The sequence below is a fragment of the Paramormyrops kingsleyae genome, chromosome 1 (assembly GCF_048594095.1).
Source record: "Paramormyrops kingsleyae isolate MSU_618 chromosome 1, PKINGS_0.4, whole genome shotgun sequence".
Lineage (NCBI taxonomy): Eukaryota > Metazoa > Chordata > Actinopteri > Osteoglossiformes > Mormyridae > Paramormyrops > Paramormyrops kingsleyae.
In genome coordinates, this window is record NC_132797.1 from 65,755,251 (window position 1) to 65,778,659 (window position 23,409).

General features: G+C 45.5%; 1 protein-coding gene across 1 annotated transcript; it reads left to right on the forward strand.

Moving 5' to 3' along the window:
- The first annotated feature begins 581 nt into the window (after positions 1 to 581).
- On the forward strand, positions 582 to 19,955 carry LOC111855528 (prolactin receptor-like). Its single transcript, XM_023834631.2, has 9 exons — positions 582 to 592; positions 3,656 to 3,753; positions 12,807 to 12,948; positions 15,005 to 15,174; positions 15,992 to 16,167; positions 16,268 to 16,421; positions 17,173 to 17,269; positions 17,563 to 17,632; positions 18,054 to 19,955. The coding sequence occupies exons 2-9, from the start codon at positions 3,672 to 3,674 to the stop codon at positions 18,774 to 18,776; spliced, it is 1,614 nt and encodes a 537-aa protein (XP_023690399.2). The 5' UTR covers positions 582 to 592; positions 3,656 to 3,671; the 3' UTR covers positions 18,777 to 19,955.
- Positions 19,956 to 23,409: the final 3,454 nt, after the last annotated feature.

Here is a 23,409-nt window from a genome sequence, read left to right on the forward strand (position 1 = left end):
CGACAAATGTAGCTCAGCTAGACAGTAGTCACATGTTCTGATGACAAGATTCTATCACTACACTGATTCTATTGTACAGCTATTGTGCTGGTATTGGCACTTAACACCGACCATTTGTGTCGCTGTCACCATGGTAACTATAAGAAACAGCCTTGGCAATGCACATACATGGTCGGCACCTGCGGAGAGTGTCGGAATGCCCTGGTCATGCGCAATGGCTAATTGCCATTTACTTACCTGAAACAGGCAAACGGGCCCTTTCCTCGTATCTAACAGACTGCGGCAACAGGCAGAGCTCATTGAAGCTCTTGCCTTCATTTCCATATGTATAATTAGCCAGGGAACAATCTGAAGCCCGTTATTGAATTTGCGTCAGTTATCCCATCGACAGAACAAGCCGCGGCTAACGCTACGCAGCTGGTCGATAACACCTGTCAGATACTATTTGGCATTTGGCAGCTTGAGTAGAGGTGCATTCTGGGTTATCACAGTACCTTCTGCTGTCACATCTAACTAGGATACTTTTTTATAGACCAACAGTTAATTTATACTGTGGTGTGTTGGTCTGTATATTACTTTCGTTAACTGTTTGGTAAATAAAAATCTGGATGAGTTTAACTTTGTAACTTATCTTGGGTCACTTGACACTTCCCTCTGAGGAAATGGGTGCTGGTTTAGTCTCCCTTCTGTGTTTCCTGTGTTTGAGTTGACTGTCGGGCTCGCAGATCTGCTTCCCATATGGAACCTTTTTTCTAAAGTGTAATCCTGAACTTCGCTCACACCTTTAATGAAGGCTGGACTCTCGTCTACAGCATCGCTCCGCTTTTTCCGTGTTCCCAGCAGCACCTTTACCACTGTGTGCCTTTTGGTCCCTCTTAAAAAAAGCAGACTTCTGGCCTTAAGATTGTATTTCACACCTTCCCTTTCTTTCAAATTATTTTCTATATCAATCTTATAACTCTAACTGCAGGCCAGGCAGGATTTTTTCTGTCTTTTGTTTTAAGGTTGCGTTGAGGCTGTAATTAAGCGTCGAAGGAATTGCAGATCATTCATATGCTTATATTTTTACTTGAGAAACAGCCGTTGACCCAAGTGCCCTTACAGCAAAGGCTGCTTCAGCCACCACAGTGCTCATTCCAGGGCCCCATCCGTGCAGGCTGGACGTGACAGGGTCCACTGTAAGCTGCTCAGTGGGTAAAGGAGCTGTGGCTCAAAGCTTCACAAGAATGATTGGCAAGGTTAACCCCACTGTTTTTTTTTTTGCCAAGATCAGTCCTTACGAACAGCCACCCTCATTATTTTTTAACATGTTAATGTGATATGGTTTGCTGCCTTTGGGGGAGAGAGGCAAACAACCAAAGGTTGTTCAAAATTCTATCTTTGACTTAAAATTGGCCAAATAGGAGAGGAGAGGAGAGAAGCCTGAGCATACCTGTCAAGTTTTGAATTTGAAAATAAGGGAAATTATCCGGCACCCACCGCGAGCCACCCCACCACCCCCCCAACATCCCAACCAAGCTCCAGTATTCCTTACATTTTAAGACAGGTGTACAAGAAATCTAAAATAACCACTTGTCATTTACATTTTATTTTCATTACACATTTTCTTTTAATTTCTCATGTTCACTCATGTGGCTCTCTGGCATTCACTAATGACTTATTATACAGATTTGTTGCAGACTTTGTATCCGTGTTGAAGTCGTCACAGAAGGTGAAAGTAACGTTGTTTTTGGCACACAGCATTGCCATTTTAACCTCCGCATTTATGACCTGGTTAATGTTGTAAATGACCTGCAGACTACAGCAGGTGGCAGGTCTTGCGAGGCTACTGACAGTTCAGTTTGGAGAGGCAGAGGATTTAAAAAAAAAATGATATTATAATATACGGGAGATTTACGGGAAAATACTAATACGGGAGGACGGCGGGAAAGAGGGGTAAAATACAGTAGTTTCCCTGCCAAAACGGGAGACTTGACAGCTATGAGCCTGAGCCTTATGGCTAGATGGCATGTGGCAGGCCAGTGCCTCCACACAGAGCTGGTTCGCTGGTCAGCCTGTTTGGCTTTATTTGGCTGTTCAAGCAAGTGTCACGTGATAGGGGGTGTGGCTGGGGGGCGTGGCTGGGGGGCGTGGCTGTGCCCAAACTGAGGACCTCTCACTTAAAGCTGCGGCATTTGTGCTGATGCGTCCATGTGCATGCGCTGGCTTATTTTGATATTTTTTACTTTTACCATTTTGATATTAAAACCTTACAGTATTTTGATATTGTAAGGGACCATTTTTTCGGTCACTGCAATCAAAAAACTGAAAATGTCAAGTCTTGAATTTTGCTTGGTTACCTATGGTTTAGGTTAGGGCTGGGTAGGGGCTAAGGTTCTCATTATTGGGATTGGGATTTTTTACATAGACATGGTCCCCACAAAGAAATGCACACAAACATGGGTGTGGTTCAAACCCAGCTTCAGCACATCTGCGGGTCCTTGAGCAAGGCCCTTAACCCCCAGCTCCCTGGGTGCCCCAACTGGTGGCTGCCCTTCATGTACAGCTTACTCTACAAAGAGCAAGTTGAGGGAGGCACAAAAAAAGACAATTTCCTCACGGGGATCAATAAAAAAACTATCTATTATAACATCATGTTTATAATATTATCATCATCGAATTAGCACTAGCTGGGTCAGTGTGGCTGATGACAGATGTGGGTTATTAATTGATTAGCCTTCTGCGTTACATATTCCTTGTTATCCCACACTGCTCTTAAGTTTCCCATCTCACCATTCACGTTAAACTTATCTGTGTGCTACTTTACCTTTCCTATATCCTATACCTTCCAAAGACCTCACTTCCCTTACACAGTACCTGTCTCTATTACCTCACTTCCCTTACACGGTACCTGTCTCTATTACCTCACTTCCCTTACACGGTACCTGTCTCTATTACCTCACTTCCCTTACACGGTACCTGTCTCTATTACCTCACTTCCCTTACACAGTACCTGTCTCTATTACCTCACTTCTTCTATGTTATAGTTAAATAGCAGTTGTTGTCCCTTTACTGCCTATCTCAGGGTTACAGCTGTAGTGTAATGGGATTTTTGCTGCCTTGGAATTTACACTGATCCAGATTGTTCTATCTGACACAACGCATCAGCCTTTGTGACAGGTGACGGTGGTGTGGCCTTTGTGTGTTCCTGGGTGTATTTCCCTCCGTTTTGTCATTGGTTTCAGAGGGTCACGCCCAGCAATGCAGCCCTGGAACATGATCACTCTCCGGTTCTGCGGGGTAAACAGTGCCGTTTGCCGTGGGAAGTGGCCGACAGTCCCGCGTGTGTGAGACAGGAGCTGGCCAGTCCCCCATTATCCATACATGGCTACACTTTCATAAACAGGCCAGGATGACGTAAGGAGGGTCAGGCGGGGTCTGCTGGAACTGAATGTGGTGGATCTGCATGCAAGGCGAGACTAATAAGATTTGGGGAGAGGGGGACTGTGCCCGTCCTGTGATGCACACGTCCTGTGACTCGTCCCATGACCGCCGGGCCGTTTGATCTGCTCTCTTTCACAAGCCGATGCTGTATATGTGTCGAGGCTCACAAATTCCTCTCCTTCACTGGTTTCATCCTTCTCTGTCTTACGCTGTTTCTCCTTGATGCTCCTAGGACCCTGAGGGAAGGCATGACCTGGTGGCTTCTGATCCTTTTCCTGCCCCTGGCCACACAGGGACATGGTGAGGCGGCCCGGGACATCAGCACCGGAGGTTGGCAAGTAAAATTTGTCTGCTTACGTGAGACTAGGAGGGGGGACTGCAGGGGGGTTTCTGACTGCTGACCCAAGGTGTGGAAAGTAGTGCCATGTACCCAGGGAACTGAAGGTAGGAAAAATGGAGGGAAAAGTGGTGATAGAAGGAGACAGGTGAGAAATATAGCCCAGCAAGAGCAAAGGGCCTGGGCTGTTACTCCAGCCAGAAGGCCAAATCGAGAAACGAATTCTCCACTGTTAAGAAAAAAGCCTGCATTCTCAGAATTACTAATCTGAAGCTACAGGCTCAGTTGGAAGTAGTTTGTGAAGTGCGCTCTCTGGAAAGTATGTCGATCGCATTCAAATGAAATTTCCAGGGGATCTTAATTGGTGGGAGTGGAGATGGCGGGGGGTCGTGGCCCAGAAACAAGGGCTTGATTGTGGAAGGCAGGGGTGGCCAATCTTATCCGCAAAAGGCCGGTATGTATGCCGGTTTTCGCTGCAACTCCCTAATTAGAACACTAATTAGAGGACTGATTGGCTGAAGAGTCCCCACACCTGGGTTTGAACAGCTGACCTACAGGTTATCCCAAAAACCTGCATACACACCGGCCCTTTGTGGATATGACTGCCCACCCCTGGTTTAGGGCTTGTTATTGAATTAGTGGCACGAAGTGGCTGGGGGCACAAGCTGGGATTGATGATCCTTAGGCATAGTCACCAGGCCAAAAAGGCTATGCTTTTTATTGTTTGGTTATTTGTTCATGTTTCTATTCAATGCCTTTACATATTAATTCAAATGAAGGTAATTTTGTGCCATTATCTCACCTGGAGATTGGGAGGGAGAGTTGAGGTTGAGGACTCTGTGCCTATGATCAGAAGGTCAGCAATTCAAATCCCAGGATCAGCAGAGTGATGTCACTGTCCACCTGCCCTCCATTAAAGGAAGGGAACTAAAGGGAAATGGGATGGTTTTGGCACACCAACCCCGTTAAAAAGGATGTTGGGGAAAAAATAGTCCAATTAGCAGGAATAGGTGCAGAAGGTTGTAAGGTTTATTAACAAAAATAATAATGAAACAATAGCCCAAAAAAACAGTCTCCCGGGAAAACCATCTACACTAAAGAAAACCAAACACAGGTTTAAAATCACAGCCTCACAGCAAGCTGCCCCCCCCCTTTCTCTCTCCTGGCCTTCACCTTTACCACCTCACCTAACTGGAACCTACCACCTGTTCAGGTAAGCATGGGGTGAGCTGTGCACAGATAACACACAAAATTAACTCATACCAAACCAAACAAGCCATGGCAGCTATGTTTGACCTCCCACCATGCCTCTGCATTTGGCTGCAGTCTCATAAGGGCTACATAATTACTAACTGGTAATCTTTGATATTCTTCCCCCCCCCTAGTATAACTCAAGTAAGCAGCACCCAAACCTGTCCTCACTCTCCCTAATGAGCAGCTGACTTCCCTGCCTTCCCAGCAGCAGCACAACCAACCACCACATACACAGCAAACTCCCCTAGATAAAGAAAATACAAAACAATTATATTTCATAAACAAACCATATAAATAAGGGAATTGAATCCAGTGAAAAGGAAAAAAAAGTACCCTTTTCACATTTCCCCCTCCCCTGGGAGCTCGCCCTCAGGATGGCGAGACAAAAAATCAGCCACCACATTGGATTTCCCCGGCTGGTACTGAACTTGAAACCGGTAGGGTTGCATCTCCATCACCCATCTGGCAATGCGATTGTTGGAGTCCTTCATTCGATGCAGCCACTGCAGACCCTGGTGATCCGTCTGAAGAATGAAGTCTCTTCCAAGAAGATAATATTTAAAAGTCTCCAAGGCCCATTTGATGGCTAAGCATTCCAGCTCGATAGCTGAATACCGGGTCTCACGTGGCCATAACTTGCGGCTGACATAAGCCACTGGCTTCCGGTCCTCACCCTCACCTTGAAGCAGAACTGCCCCCAGGCCCACTGCTGAGGCATCCGTCTGAACAACAAAAGTCTGATTAAAATCTGGGCTCTGCAACACCGGGTCCTTACATAGCGCCTCCTTCAACGCCAGAAAGGCCTGTTCATGCTTCTCCTCCCATGGCAACTGAACCGGGCTGGACTTGCGAGTCAGATCTGTCAAAGGGACTGCCTGTGTGGCAAAATGTGGAACAAATCTTCTGTACCAACCGGCTAAACCAAGAAAAGACTTAAGTTCAGACTTTGTGCGCGGACGCGGGCAGTTCCTCACCGCCTCAACCTTATCCTTCTGGGGCCGTATTAGTCCATGACCTAATAAATAGCCTAGATACTTGACCTCCCGTTTTGCTATAGCGCACTTCTTAGGCTGCACAGTCAAACCAGCTTGATGCAGCCGTAGTAGAACCTCTCTGAGATGCTGCACATGGTCTTCCCACGTAAGACTATAGACCACAATGTCATCTAGGTAAGCAGCTGAAAAAGACTCTGCACCAGCCAACACTTGATCCATTAATCTTTGAAACGTGGCCGGCGCCCCCTGGAGGCCAAATGGCATAACCGTAAACTGAAACAGGCCCTGCGGTGTCCTAAAGGCCGTGTATTGCCTGGCCTCTGGAGCTAAAGGCACCTGCCAATATCCCCTACAAAGATCTAAAGTGCTAATGTACTGGGCTGGGCCTATACGCTCTACGAGGTCATCCAACCTAGGGGTCGGATATGCATCAAAATTCGATTGAGCATTTAGCTTTCGAAAATCAATACAAAACCTAATGGAGCCATCTTTTTTCAAAACTAGGACTATTGGACTGCTCCACTCACTCTGTGACCTTTCTATGACCCCCAGTGACTTCATCAATTCCAACTCCTCTTTCAAAGCAGGAAGAAGACGTTCAGGAACTCTGTACATTCGCTGACGCGCCGGGGCCAGCTCCTTCAGGATGATGTTGTGTTCCACCAAGGAGGTGTAGCCGGGTCTATCCACAAACAAATCTGTAGGAACAATAGCACGTAGCTGCTGCTGCTTTTCTGGGGACAAATGAGACAAGTCCAAGTGAATTGGAGTTCCCTCTGTCTTTGAAGGGAGAAACTGGTCCGTGTAATCCTCCTCCCCCTTCACCGACCTCACCAGCAACTGCTGGCTAACACTATCACCTTTAGAATGCCACTCTTTGAGTAAATTAACATGAAATGTCTGTTTCTTCCTTCTATGCTGAGGCATACTGATTTCATATGTGGCAGGACCCATCTTCCTTAACACCCTAAAGGGACCCTGCCAACGCGCTAACAGTTTATTATCTGAAGTCGGCAAGAGCAACAACACTTCTTGTCCTGGCCGGAAAACTCTTGCTTTTGCCTTATCAAAACCATGTTTTTGCCTCACCTGTGCTTTCTCCATATTGACATGCACCAGCTTAGCCATCTGCTCCATTTTCTTCCTCATTTGCAGAACATACTGGAGTACAGGCACTGGCTGAGGCTCACTCGCCTGCTCCCAAGCATCTCGCAACACATCCAGAGGTCCTCTCACCTGCCTCCCATACAGTAACTCAAAAGGAGAATAACCTGTAGATGCTTGAGGTACTTCTCTGTAAGAAAACATCAGATAAGGCAACCAACGGTCCCAGTCCTTCCCATCTTCGGCCACAAACTTCTTAAGCATAGACTTCAGGGTTTGGTTGTATCTTTCTACCAGGCCGTCTGTCTGGGGATGGTAAGGAGTGGTCCGTATTCCCTTAATTCCCAGTAACCTATACACCTGTTGTAATGTTTGGGACAAAAAAGCTGTACCTTGATCTGTCACTATCTCTTTGGGAATTCCCACCCTAGAAATTAGCTGTAACAATGCCTGGGCAATTGACTGCGCAGTAATGCGCCTGAGTGGGAACGCCTCGGGATAACGGGTAGCATAATCACACACAACCAATATGTACCTATATCCAGAATGCGTCCTTTCCAAGGGCCCTATGATGTCCATTGCTATCCTTAAAAAGGGCACCTCAATAATTGGCATTGGCTGAAGTGGAAATTGCCTGACTTTCCTATTACTAGCCAGCTGACATTCTGAACAGGATCCACAAAACCTCTGGACATCCATATATAAACCTGGCCAGTAAAATTTGTTAGCAATGCGCTCCAGTGTTTTTACACTGCCAAGATGCCCCGCCCAAGGGATACTATGGCCCAGGGTCAACACTCTCTCTCGCAAACTACGTGGGACGACTACCTGCTCACCTGCGTCCCCTTCTGGTCGGTGATATAACAGCCCCCCACAAAGAACATAGCTTTCCCCCGTTAGAGAAGAAGCCGTCCCTGTTGACACTCCATCTCTCTCAACTACTTTACCAAAAGCGGTCTTCAGGGTTGGATCCTCCCTCTGTAGCTGCCCTAATCCAGCTGGTATTTCCCACCAACCATCTTCAGCTAACTGACTCGGCCGTGGTAACTGCGGCTGCTCCTTTCTGACTGTCCCCATTAGCTTTTCCCTTCTTCTCTGTCTTTTACTCTTCCTAACTTTGTCATTACTCCCTTCAGGGAGGTCTGACTGACTAAATGGAAGCTGGCCTAACCAGGTTGCATGAGAGGTTTGGACAGGGGGCTCCTCAGCTCCCTTTTCTGCCCTCGCCCGGGTTACCACCATGTTAACGGGTTTACTATCCTGTAGCAGCTTGGTCAGCACTGGCACATCCTGACCCAACAAAACTGGATAACTTAAATCGGGCACCACTCCCACCTCCAAAAAGTATTCCTGCCCTTGCACCTCTAGATAAATGTGAGCTGTAGGATACTGGCGTTTGTCCCCATGAACACACCAAACCTCTACCATTCCATTCCCAAACTGCTGGGTCTGAACCAAAAACGGCAGCACTAATGTTTGGGTACTTGCTGAATCTAGAAGGGCTGTGGTTGGAGTTCCATTGACTGATACCGGTACTATCTGCATCTTTCCCTGTACTTCCTGGATATCTACCTTTGGAGGGGGGGGTCTAGGCACACAACACATGGTATCCGCACCTTTGACTCTAAAAGCCGGGCACTGTGGCTTAATATGGCCTTCCTTCCCACAGAAATAACACACTGGTGACCCTCTCTCTCTCCTATCTCCCATGTTCCCAGTAGATTTTGCTGTAAGCATTCTCTCCTCTATCCTTCCTCTTTCACTAGCAGTAGGACCACCCCCACCAAACCCAGCAGACTTACCCCTGGCTGTAGGCGGGTGGGTGCTCTTCTCATATCTGAAGGCCTTTGGTCCACGTCTAGCCGCTATAAAGGCCTCCACCAGCTCTGCCGCTCTCTGTCCTGACCGGGGGTTATGTTCCTTCACCCACACCTTCACTTCAGGGGACAAAATGCGAAGGTACTGTTCCAGTACCATTATTTCTCCTACTTCTTCCACTGTCTTTGCAGCTGGTTTCACCCACTTCTTATACAGATCTTTTAGACGATTATACAGCTCACGAGGAGTCTCTCCTGGCCGCACATCTGGCTCCCGAAACCGTTGTCGGTACATTTCTTCATTGATTTCATACTTTGCCAAAATGGCACCTCTCACACTGTCATAATGCATTGCTTCACTAAAGTCCATAGCAACATATGCACTCCGTGCCTTACCAGACAAATATGGGACCAGATGAACAGCCCAGTCTTCTTTAGGCCATCTATAGGCAGTGGCTAATCGCTCAAAAGTCACCAAATATTGCTCAACATCATCTCCTTCTTCAAATTTTGGGATGGTTGCTCCACTCCACGCTCTGGAATGTGATGGCACCTGCAGGCTGACCTCTGACCTCTCCGGTGGAGACTCTGAGTGAGAACCCCTTTCCTCTGGTCTACTGTGCTCCACTCTCCTCCTGTCTACGTCCTGTCGGTCTGCTTCCATCTCATCCCGGAACTGGTTCAGCTGCACCTGGACCCCTCGCCATCGTTGCTCCTGTTTGTGGGCCTCTCTCCCCTGAATTTCCATCTGCCTCTTGATGAGAGCATACAGTTGGTCAAAGGCAGCCTGATCGAGCATCTGATGATCTTCCCCAGCCGCTGCAGCCATATCACCTTCCATTGGGGCACCCCGGCCACCTAGTGGAGCCCCTGGATCAAGCTGTAAACTGCTGGCCTGCTCACTCTGCATGGCCTTCTGCACACTCCTGGTGTTATAATACCTTAGTTGCTTCTTGGCCTCCAGTCTCTCTTGAGGCGTCACATCCCACCACTGCCACCAAATGTCCACCTGCCCTCCATTAAAGGAAGGGAACTAAAGGGAAATGGGATGGTTTTGGCACACCAACCCCGTTAAAAAGGATGTTGGGGAAAAAATAGTCCAATTAGCAGGAATAGGTGCAGAAGGTTGTAAGGTTTATTAACAAAAATAATAATGAAACAATAGCCCAAAAAAACAGTCTCCCGGGAAAACCATCTACACTAAAGAAAACCAAACACAGGTTTAAAATCACAGCCTCACAGCAAGCTGCCCCCCCCTTTCTCTCTCCTGGCCTTCACCTTTACCACCTCACCTAACTGGAACCTACCACCTGTTCAGGTAAGCATGGGGTGAGCTGTGCACAGATAACACACAAAATTAACTCATACCAAACCAAACAAGCCATGGCAGCTATGTTTGACCTCCCACCATGCCTCTGCATTTGGCTGCAGTCTCATAAGGGCTATATAATTACTAACTGGTAATCTTTGATATTCTTCCCCCCCCCTAGTATAACTCAAGTAAGCAGCACCCAAACCTGTCCTCACTCTCCCTAATGAGCAGCTGACTTCCCTGCCTTCCCAGCAGCAGCACAACCAACCACCACATACACAGCAAACTCCCCTAGATAAAGAAAATACAAAACAATTATATTTCATAAACAAACCATATAAATAAGGGAATTGAATCCAGTGAAAAGGAAAAAAAAGTACCCTTTTCACAGTCACCATTGGGCCCCTAAACAAGGCCCCAACCCCAAGTTGCTGATCCTGTTATCCTTGGATAGAAGCATCTACTTAAACTATGAATAATAATGGACCTGAGGCACCAGCAACACCAATTAGTTATACTCCCAGCTTGCATCTGAAGGATTTTATAGAGAAAAGATAAAACAGGACTTGTAACCATGCTGTGAAAAGCCTCCTTGTTGTTTTGCGTTATAATCTGCACACACTTGTCGAAAGTAGTCTCGTGATTTTGTAACTTTCCGGTTTTTTTCCCAACCTCCTAAATGGCTGAAACAGCCCAGTGAAATATTTCTGTTTTGCAAAAAAAAGCTAAATTGCAGCTTCATCTTCCCTCATCAGTTCAAATTATTTAAAAATAGAGGCTAAAATCATCACTGGCATCAAGGCTGCTGGATGTCTTTCCACACAACACAGACACTACTCCCTTTCCTCTCTCCAGCACAGCTGGCTCTTGTTATCTTGTTATTCCTGAGATTGGAGCCACCTGTGTGAGCTTCATGGAGTAATGTAGTGGGCTCCGTGATCTCTGCTCCGCCACAGGCTAGGAGGAGTAATTGCAATTATGATCCCAGTCAGAATCCCTGCTGAGAAAATATGAAATAATATATGGCAAATATGAAAAGTTGAGGAAGCGGTAATTATAATAACAGCACATAATGCTAGCCTGGATTCAAGCTTGATTTGAATCCAGTGGTGGATGCAGAGATGGATGTGAAAGCATTAGGTTTGTTTGAGCTGTCCAGGTGCTGAAGGGTCAGGTGTTGTGGGTCAGGTATCTCCAGGATCTGAACTGCGGACCCTGAACCCAGGACCTTTCTGGGGAGCGTGCATTCTGCTGGAATGTGTCGCCGATCTACTTCCAGTAATGAAACTCCACTGACAGTGAAAGGAGGAAAGAGGCTTACAGACCTGCAGCTTATGCGATTATCATGCTCCTTGTCAATCAATGTCGGCTTTAATCCATTTCTCATTGGGCAAAACCAGGCAATGATTGACAGCATGTGCTAAATTCCACTCACTGCAGTTTTCTAAGTCTCACCCATGACATCATTAATCACACCTAATGCATCACATAGTAAATCAACCGCAAAGCGTTATTAAATTAATCGGATGACCTTCGGTTGACAGATTTCTGACTAGAATTGGTTGAGCAATTAAGTATTAACATAAAATTAAATTTGCAGGTCTGCAATTAATATAAAAGGAATTTCAATGCTCTGACTTTAATTTACATTGCTGGGCAGAGATTTATTAAATACAGATGCATCATTAGACATGTTGGAACAGCGTTTCACATAAATATGTATCACATTTCGGAGAGTTTAACATTATATTAGTCAGTGATGGTTCTTCTGTGATTCTACAGAGTTAAAAGGTGAAAGAGAAGCGTGCTATGTTCTTTTCCTCCAAATCAGAAACAGGAATTTACTTGACGCACTTGACAGTCAAGTTGCTGCACTTTGAAACAAATCTGTTCATGGTCTCTGTTAGCAGCAAATCTCCACAAAGCCCTGTACTGTATAGATTAACAACACAGATTTGTATGTTTTGTTTGCAGAGTTAGTTAATTCAGGTCCAGAGAGTAAAAGTCCAGACTGGGATTTTGTTTCAACCAACCTGTTGAGCATAAAGAGTAACAGTTACAGAGTACTCAACTGGTTGGTTGAAACAAAATCTCGGTCTGGACTTTTACTCTCTGGACCTGAATTACCCAACTATGTTTGTGCATGTTTGTAATGGATGTTTAATTTCTCCTTGTCACCTGTAAACTGGCACTGGATTGGCTGTTTTTTAGCAGGAATGCATAATCCAGCTATTGAGGAAACCACCAGACATTCATGCAATGTTTTCCTCATTAGGCTGCATTACAGCCCTTGGTGCCCTGCCCGCCCTCCAAAGTCTTTGGTAAAATATATAAAGAGTAAAACATCTGAGACGGCATCACACAGCTGAATTATTATATTAGTAACGGGAGAAACAAGGCTTCAGAATAACTACCTGGCTTAACATGGTTTTCTTTGATTCTTTTATTGTTCTCTGCATGGTAACACAGCCTTAGTCGCGGATGAATGCTGTGATAGGTAGCTGTTGATTGACTGACAGATAAATTGACCTGTTAAATTAATAATTTATTGATCATTTCTACAGATGTGTCTTCGCTCCGCAACAGACCCCACATCCATTACTGCCGCTCACCCAACATGGAGACCTTCACTTGCTGGTGGCATCTCCCTGACAACACTTCACAGAACGATGGCAATGTCAATTTCACATTGACCTACACTGTGGGGTAAGGCATCTAAGGGAAAATGGGGCAGAGATGAAAACCTCACAAGGGTTACTCTGGCTGGGTTAAGACCTCACAAAGGTTATTCTGGCTGGGTTAAGACCTCACAAAGGTTACTCTGGCTGGGTTAAGACCTCACAAAGGTTACTCTGGCTGGGTTAAGACCTCACAAAGGTTACTCTGGCTGGGTTAAGACCTCACAAAGGTTACTCTGGCTGGGTTAAGACTTCACAAAGGTTACTCTGGCTGGGTTAAGACCTCACAAGGATTACTCTGGCTGGGTTAAGACCTCACAAAGGTTACTCTGGCTGGGTTAAGACCTCACAAAGGTTACTCTGGCTGGGTTAAGACCTCACAAAGGTTACTCTGGTTGGGTTAAGACCTCACAAAGGTAACTCTGGCTGGGTTAAGACCTCACAAAGGTAACTCTCGTTTGGTGAAGACCTCACAAAGGTTACTCTGGCTGGGTTAAGACCTCACAAAGGTTACTCTGGCTGGGTTAAGACCTCACAAAGGTTACTCTGGTTGGGTTAAGACCTCACAAAGGTTACTCTGGTTGGGTTAAGACCTCACAAAGGTAACTCTGGCTGGGTTAAGACCTCACAAAGGTAACTCTCGTTTAGTGAAGACCTCACAAAGGTTACTCTGGCTGGGTTAAGACCTCACAAAGGTTACTCTGGCTGGGTTAAGACCTCACAAAGGTTACTCTCGTTTGGTGAAGACCTCACAAAGGTAACTCTGGCTGGGTTAAGACCTCACAAAGGTTACTCTCGTTTGGTGAAGACCTCACAAACGTTACTCTGGCTGGGTAAAGATCTCACACAGTTTTTTTTTTTTTTTAGTTTTTCCAGTTTCAATTATTGAGTAAACTAAATGAGTATTTTAAAGTTAGACTATATTAAATATTTAAGTACAGCCAAAACGATTTGCCTTTACTTCTACAAATGTAATTAAGTTAAAATAACTTATTTCACTACAACTTTTGAATGAATATAATGTCTTGATTATTTGAACTTCTCTGTTTTTCCCACTTTATTTTATTTCCATCTTACGGTCGTTTCCCACCATATCAAGTAATGTACTTTTAGTACCACAAAAGTGTTGGTTTTCTATGCTCATAAAAGCAGACAAGGACACTGAATAACTATTGTGGCGAAGACCAAAGTCTTAAAAGTACTAACACACAAACTCAATAGACCCCAAACCAAAGACAGCCCACAAACATGGGGAGGTCTAACAGTGAAATACACACATGGTGGGTAATTTATACAGCGCTAAAGTCATGCGAGGATCAGACATGGGCAAACACACACACACGGCAATTGGGAAATACAACAAATATTAATGTTATCAAAGAGGGGGCTTATATAAAATGTCCCAGCATGCTCAGCACATCTCGCCAGCGCTACAATATTATCGGGCAGTACGATGTGTGATACTACAACAATTCTAACATCGCTAGTCAGTTAGACTAAGATCAGGCTTTTTCTTTCTTTAAATTCTGTATGGAAAAGGGAAAGTCAATGGAAAAGGGAAAATACCGAAGGTACCGTCTCAAAAGTAAGGTACTTGGTGCGGTAGAAAAGCACCCCAAACTTCTGCGCAGATGAATCTCACTTCCAGAAGCCGCGGTAACTTCAAATTTTTCAGATGTTAAGGGAGGGCAAAATCTTTGTTCAAAATACATATATAACTAAGTTCACAGAATGTTTTGTATTTTTAATTTTGACCAACTTATAAAATTAACTAACTAAGATGGGAAGATATAACAAACGTAAAGTTTTATGTTAAAATCTTTATTTTAAGTGCTACTTACAATCCCCTCAAACCGTTTTTTAGAGTGTAGGAGCCTTGTGTTACCACTCTGAGACTCAGCACTGATTGTGCACTTACTATTACTTTGTATGATTTTATTTTTGAGTTTTCCGGACCTGTTGTTCTCCTTTATTTATTTCTTGGGACTTTTTGTAGACCTTCCTCTTCTTCGTCTACCAGTAACCGGACTCCAGCCTGCTCATGATCCTCTGAGCTCACCCCCACCTCCTCTCCTGTCCTGCAGGAAGGGGCCCCAGCACGAGTGCCCGGACTATGTCACAGGCGGCCCCAACAGTTGCTTCTTCGACAGCCAGCACACGCAGGTGTGGGAGGTTTACTGCATGACCGTTACAGTCCAGGGTGGCGGAGGCAGCCTGACCTCCGAGGAGCACTGTCTGGACGTGGCAGACATTGGTAAATAACCACGATCCAACCTGAGCCCTTTCTAGTTACCAGACTAGAGTACAGAGCAGAATCCCTCCCTTACCGCTGGTTTGAGACTTCAGATGGATGCAAAGATGAGAGCCTCGCTCTGTTTGGGGAATATAAGAATATTTAGCCTGATGAAAAAGCCACTCAGCACATCTACTACAAAGACAACAAAAGTCTCTGTTTATTCCTTAGTTTTATATGTTTAAAATAAGTTTGTTTAGTTATGTTTTGGATTCTTCCTTGAGAATAGATTTCTTTCGCATCTCCGTATAAGAGGAGACTAGTGTCTAGGTATATTCTGAAGTGGGGATTGTTCTGTATTAGTAGCAGAACTTGGCCCATTTTGATTTATTTTGATTAAGCTTTTTTGGTGGCTGATTTGCATGTCTTTAGGTCTTGCTGTTGTTAGTTCAGCCCCTTTAATGCTGTATTGTGTGACTAACTTTGGTATCACTTTGTTTTACATCTCTGTTAAAGTCGAAAAGCCAACAGCTTATGGATTTATTTGCTACGGTTCCTCAGAGTTCCCTAGACATTCAGCATTCCTACCATCTAACACACTCTCCCTCTCTCTTTCTCTCTGCCTCTCACTGCCTACTCCTCTGTCTGTTTCTCTTTCTCCCTCCTCCCCTCTTTCTATCTCTCTCTGCCTCTCTCTACCTCCTTCTCTGACTTTCTCTCACTCCTCTTCTGGCATTGTATTTCTTTCCCTACTGCTCTTGCGCTCTCTCGCTCGCTCGCTCTCTATCTCGCTCGATCACTCTCCATCCCCCTCCCTTGTTGTGGTTCCCACCCCCAGTGGAGACCGACCCCCCGCTGAACCTCACTTACCAGCAGGGAAGCTGTGTGGAGGAGCTGGGCTGCGGCGTGGCTGTGTCCTGGCATTACCCCATGACTGTGGACGTGCAAATGGGCTGGGTCACACTCGTCTACGAGCTGCAGTACCGCCGCAAGTTGGAACCGGACACCTGGAAGGTTCCGTGCCATCTAGTAGTCCGTTCATGCATGTCTGTGTGGGTGTACCTATCTGACCGGCTTGCTGGTGTTCCCCCCCTCCACCCCTCCCCACCCACAGGTGAAGGGGGGGCTGCGTGAGCCTCATCTGGAGCTGCTGGGCCTGCCAGTGGGGAGTTATGTGATGAGGGTGCGTTGCAAATCTCGCAATGCCAGGCTGTGGAGCAAGTGGAGCCCCAACCTCACTGTGTACATCCCCCCCAAACTGGGAACAGGTACGATCCACCCTCACTGTGTACGTCCCCCCCAAACTGGGAACAGGTACGATCCACCCTCACTGTGTACGTCCCCCCCAAACTGGGAACAGGTACGATCCACCCTCACTGTGTACGTCCCCCCCAAACTGGGAACAGGTACGATCCACCCTCACTGTGTACGTCCCCCCCAAACTGGGAACAGGTACGATCCACCCTCACTGTGTACGTCCCCCCCAGACTGGGAACAGGTACGATCCACCCTCACTGTGTACGTCCCCCCCAGACTGGGAACAGGTACGATCCACCCTCACTGTGTACGTCCCCCCCAGACTGGGAACAGGTACGATCCACCCTCACTGTGTACGTCCCCCCCAGACTGGGAACAGGTACGATCCACCCTCACTGTGTACGTCCCCCCCAGACTGGGAACAGGTACGATCCACCCTCACTGTGTACGTCCTGCCTAGATTGGGAATAGGTACAACACCCCCCCACCCACCCACTGTATTCGGTCCCTCCCAGATTAGTAATAGGTATGACCCCCCTCCCCCACTGTGTACATCCTGCCCAGACCTGACATAGGTATGACCCCCCCCCCCTCCCTGACATAGGTATGACCCCCCCCCCCCCTTGTGTACATCCCTCCCACATTGGGGGCAGCAATGACCCACTTCACTTTATACATCCCCCCCCCCGCATTGGGGATTGGTACAACCCCCTTACATCCCCCCTCCCAATATAAAACTTCAGTGTCTACTGTCCCCTTCAGCTGTCCCAGATAAGAAGCTGGTGGGGGTCCTGGTGACGGGGGTTGGTATGATGGCTCTGCTCATCATCAGCATCGGAGTCATTCCTCAGAGCAAGAGGTGAGCCCATCATGTGTCAGGGGTGAGCAGACCCTCTGGGGACATTTCCGGCTGTTAACACACCGTGTCAAAGGGAAAAGCAGAAATAAATAAATCTCACTCACAGGTCAGCTGACGCTCCTTAACCAGCCCACCCACCGCACACACTCTCAAAGCATGATTCGTTCCTGCCTGTGTATGTGTGTGGATTTGTTCTTCTAACGAACTCAACCCATGTGGGATAAAATGAGATGAAGGCAGGTCGATTTTCCCTTTCAAGCCACGCTTTGATACCCCCACCCACCCCCCGACAGGTTAAAAGCCTTCCTTCTGCCCCCCATTCCCAAGCCACGGATCAGGGGCATCGATTCTGCGCTTCTGAAGGTGAGGAAAAGGCTCTCCATCTTCCCCTCACTGTTTTTCAATTATCGTTATGCTGATTTAGTTAATTTATCTTGTTTGCCTTGTTCCTTCTCTCTGAAACCACAGGATTTCTTTAACCTCACTGTCCTTTTTCAGTTAACTTAAAGTTATTTTATTAGGAGGACAGCCGTGGAGAACTGTTTTAATAGCTAACATCGGTCAACCATATCTAACCCGCTCTTTATTGATTATATACTCAGTCCCTTATTTTTAAACTTTGTGAAAATGAGTGAAAGGCTTTTATGCCTTAATCCCAAGTAGCAGGTGAAATTATTTTAGATAAAAGCATAGAGCAGTACTGTAAAGTATTGACTATTTGAAAGCTAATGGAAAGCATGTGACGAAAATGTTATTTTGCTTTTCTATTCTTCTGTCTCTCAAGAATGGCAAAATAGATGAGATCAACCGCCTGTTCAGCTCATTCCAAGGATACACACCTGGCCAGCACAGCGAGGAAGCTCTGCTTCAGCTGAATGTGGATGAAGACCTTACCTTTATAGGGAGCCCTGTAGCCCAGTCAAGCAACAGCAAATGGGAAGTCCCACCTGATAGTCAAGGACATGGCTTTCTAGCGGGTCAGGAGCTTCTTGAGGAGGCAGTGGGACCTGCTATATACAGCCCGAGTCCTGGTGCCTGCGTACAAGGTTCTGCCCCCAGCCAGGTGGAATCTCCCAGCAGCCCTGTGGTAATGATGTCTGTCTGGGCTCAGCCTCCTCTTGGCACTGCACACACTGAGTTTCTCACTTTCCCAGCTCTGGGCTACAGCGTAGCGCTGGGCCCGGCACCAGTCCAGCCTGCCAATCAAGGCTTTTACACCTGTGTGAATGGAATTGGCACTAGAGGGGCAGTCCACCTGGTGCCGTGCCTCCCCGATCACCCAAAACACGTCTCCTACCCGCAGCTTGGGAGCCCAGTCGACACAGTCATAAAGAGCCTGGCGGAGGGCGGGAGTCAGCTGGCTGCAAACAATGGGCAGGGGGAGCAGGGCGGGCTGGCAGCTAGCCAGGGGGGCGTGTCAGCTAGGGCGGGGCTAGACACTTACACAACCCTGGATGACCTCAGGATAGGTAAAGAGCTCGGTGTGAGCACAGCCTCCAACCAATGAGAGCCACCCTGGGTCTACTATCCCTACAAGTAGAGAGCGCTACAAGTAGGTGCAGCCCAGGCCAAGTCAACCCTGCTTCAGAGAGTGTCTTAATGCCGAGATCAAGATTAACTCGATGTGCCTGCAAGTAGTCATTAAGGGGACATTAAAAGCACCTTATTTGGTCAAGGAAACTCATATGATAGAACAAAAAGGCTTTATTTTTTATCAATGGTTTTTTTGACTGGGGTCTTTATATTCGAGGGTAACTGCAGGTTCAGGTAAAATAATCTCAGGTCATGGACAGCAGGAGCTGGGCTGGAGATTCTGTGTTGCCTTTGTCCTGCTGGGACCCTGACTTCTCTCGATCTACCAGTTGGCCACAACGCCAGGAACATTCAGGAGACAGAATAATGCAGGGTGTTACGGGAGCACTACGGTCACTGTGAATTGAAGACTTTCATTCATGGCCTTCATAGAGGACAATTTAATCAGCCGTGACTTGGATATGAAGTTTAATATTCTGTTCTGACTTGGAAAAATACAGGCTGTGTTTTGCTAATGAACCATAAGGAAAAGTAAGGAACTAAGACCATGATTGATTTCAAGAAGAATCCACAGTTTGTAGCCATCTCTGAACAATTGGTGACGTGATTGTTTTTTGTTTTTTTTTTATGGACTGCAGGCTTTTTTTGTCTTTCCTGAAAAATGGGCACAGCTAGATGTTATTCTGTTAGTGTCCACAGGGCTTGGCTCTTGGGGAGAGACGGCAGACAGAGGACACCCACCTGTGGAGGGTTCAGACATCGGTGTCTCCTGTTCTTATTATAAAGAAAAACACTAGACAAGCAAAAATGCTGTGCACACACCCCAACTGATATATACTATTACTGCATTGGTTATCTGCTTATAATATGGGTCAAATGATACATTTCAAGTCCGGCCTGCTTAAAGTACTTATTCTACCTGAAATTCTATACCAGAAGAAATTGCTTATTAGGCTGTGCTCTCTATGAACGTCAGGGAGAGCACACAGCATGTAATTCACGCAAACGTTTCTGTATCGGGGTACCTGATATAATAACAAAACACATGCCCATACACCATCCCACGCCGACCGAAGCTGGGAATTCCTGCTTGATGTCTCATTCCATGTATCTGTGGCTGGTCTTATAGTGTTTATAAACAGCTTTTCTATTTTCCCGCATTCCTTTTTAAGAACTTTAATTTGTCTTGGTTATTTAGTTGTCTAGCTAGTACCTCAAAGCAGTTAGGAATTTTTGTATGTAAATAAGTCTGAATTCTTACCTTACTCTGCTGGAGAACATATTACGTCATGTGTAATTCTAACTTTTCGAGTGTTGGATTACTGCCAAACAAAAGATGCAATGAATGACCAGGTTACATGTGAAACAGGTGAGGTGGCTTACTGTTCAGTTAAAAATTTAACTAACTAACTAAAACGAAGACTATCACATAGGCCTGCGTTAGATTTTGATCATGTTACTAAATATCAGTCGAGATGTTCATCAAACTTGTAACCTGTTTTTGAAACTCAAAAAATCTGGGCAGTGTCTCTGTAACCATTGAATGTTGCCGTCAGGCACACTTAAAAAATATAAAATATTATTGTACATACATGTGATTGTGGTGAAGCAGTGGCGTACAAAGTGTTCTTATTTTAAGAGGTTTGAAGATTAAGCCAGAAGCTGCAGATGGCCTTCAGGGAGGAACATAGAAAGTCGAGATGTAGCTGTACATACTGGTCAAAGGTGAGACATCCAAGGTGCCCAACATCAGCATACTTATAAGAAAAAATTCCAGAAATTCCCGTATCTTTTACCCACAACCTTTTCAGAACATTGATCTAGTTATTTCTTCTTTCTAATTTGTTTCAAGCTTCTATTCCTGCCACCTGTTACCTCAGATCAACATGACTGGGTACCGTTGGGGTCAGAGGCGATGCCTTTATTTTGCTTTGTATTGCAGGCAATAGCATGAGTGTGAAATTAGAGCTTCTTTTGGATGGCTAGTAAACATACAGGATCGTTCACAGTGCAAATATGTTAAGAATTTTAAAAGGCCTTTTCTGGGATAATTCCTGGATTTAAATATACTGGTGCATATATTTTGTTTCCACTGAATTCATAGCTCATGCACAGATATCCTATGACTATTTGTATACGAAAGATTAAAATGACTTAATGACAATCAGTTGTTCCCTGCCCAGCGACCGTGAAAAGGATAAGCAGTTACAGATTATGGATGGATGGACAGTATAATCAGTTAAATGGGTACATGTTTGTGAGCTTGTGTTCATTTTCTCTCAGAAACCGAATGCTGAACATGCTTTCGTATCAGAGGTTACTGTACCCCTCCTGATTTACTGTGTTTCAAAACACTGAATTCTGTCCCCATTGTGATTGTACTGTGTTTATACTCTGTGGTGTCTCACCTGTGCCTTAGGCCTGCTTGTGGTAGATACTCCCATCTCTCTCTCTATCCCACTGTCCTGCCCGATCTACCAGGTAATTTACCACGAATTTTTTTTTTTTTTTTATACTCAGAATTCTGAGTGCAGAGTGGCATGGTACAATGGACCAAAAAAACAAACTCAAGTGAATGTGAGAGAAAAACTTCTCTTTATGATTTTGTATTGAATGTAAACATGATTCAGACAGAGGAAGCTGTCACTGTGATTCTGAGTGACAGTTTAAAGAGAGGTTATGATAATAGAGGCAGACGCAAATACACAGCTCTGAAGGAGAACGGGTCTACGAGCGTGTCTACACACGAACATGCAAAGGGCCCTGTGTGTACCATTATTATGGCCAAATGCATTACAGACACACATCATTATGCCACAGAATGGGTATTCTTTCACTGTGCTCAAAGCTTCTCCACAAGTCCCTTGGAAACTTGCCTAGGCAGGGGAGTGAACAAAAAGGCAGCCAACACAAAGATTTGTGTTACACTGAAGTGTTTATTAGTGTCCTTCACCAGTTCAAAGTAGCTTTTCATATGGTAAATAAATCGTCATGTTGGCCTTCAAATGTCCTTTTCAATTTCCTGTTACATGCTTATGATCACAAAGCAAGTCCTTAGAATCAGAGACAACCTACCCCCGGGACTCTGTCCATTGTGTGAAACTATAGTTTACACACAAAAACATGCCCCCTGCCCCCCTCAGGGCCACAACACCCCCATTCTCCAAGTATCTTGTTGAGATGTGGTAGTATGTGAGGGATGTGCACAGTAAAGAAATCAAGAAATGTGCTGTGTTCTGGAGTCATTCGGTACAAGCATTCAATTGAACTGTCTTGATGTGCTTGCATTCTTACTACATTGTTACTGAAGTACAACAAAGCAGGAGACTGACGTTGTCATATACACATCATGTGAAAAATCGTTTTACATTGAAATGTAATTTCATTGGAGAGATCCAGCTTCCACTCCTTTCCGCACAATGAACGTCGTGTAAAGGCGTAACACACTTGATGGAGAACATCCTCTCAAATCTACCCACAGCTCTACCTTTAAATTGTTCATGTCTTTTTACAGAAAGTAGAGAGAACCCACTTAGGCTGAGCTTGTCTCCACACTGAAAAACCCGCCTTGTGAGTATACATGAACAAAAGCAGACAAAATAAACAGTCAGGTCGTTCTGGGTCATTCTGAAGAGCTCAGTGAGTTCAAGCGTGGTACCATTATAGGATGCCACCCTTGCAATAAGTCAGTTTGTGAAATTTCTTCCTTATTAGATATTCCATGGTCAGCTGCAAGTGGTATTATTGCAAAATGGAAGATGAGTCTGGGTGTGGCAGATGCCAGGAGAACATTACCTGCCTGACTGCATTGTGGCAACAGTAAAGTTTGGTGGAGGAGGATAATGGTAATGGGGTTGTTTTTCAGGGGTCAGACTAGGCCCCTTAGTTTCAGTGAAGGGAATTCTAAATGTTTCAGTATACCAAGACATTTTGGACAATTCTATTCTTCCAATTTTGTGGGAACAGTTTGGGGAAGGCCCTTTTCTGCTCCAGCAAGACTGTGCCCCAGTGCACAAAGCGAGATCCATAAAGGCAAGGTTGGGTGAGAATGAAAGTCTTCAGTTCACTGGCTCACACAGAGCCCTGACCTCAACCCCATGAAACACCTTTGGAATGAGGCAGAACGAAGATTACAAGTCAGACTTTCACATACATCAGTGTCTGACCTTGCACATGCTCTTCTGGATGAATGGGCAAAAATTCCCACAGACACTATAAAATCTTGTGGAAAGCCTTCTCAGAAGAGTGGCCGCTGTTATAGCTGCAAAAGGGGAGAAATTCCTATTCATACCTATAGATTTAGAATAGGATGTCATACAAGTTCCTGTAGGTGTAATGGCCAAGTGTCCCAATATTTTTGTCCAGTCTCTGTTTGACCCAGGTCCGCTGCCATAGCTTTGCCACTAGGTGGCAGGATAAAGCTGTTTAACTTCTTCGAAAATATGCTGGACGTATGCTTCTTTAAATTCAGTTGCTGACCATTGAAAATCCTCCATAAATGAAATATGGAATACTCTAGAAAATACTTACGTATAGAGGTTAGTCACGGAGCAAAAAGTAGGACACATACTCAATAAAAATACGTGTTTGCAGTGAAATATGCACAG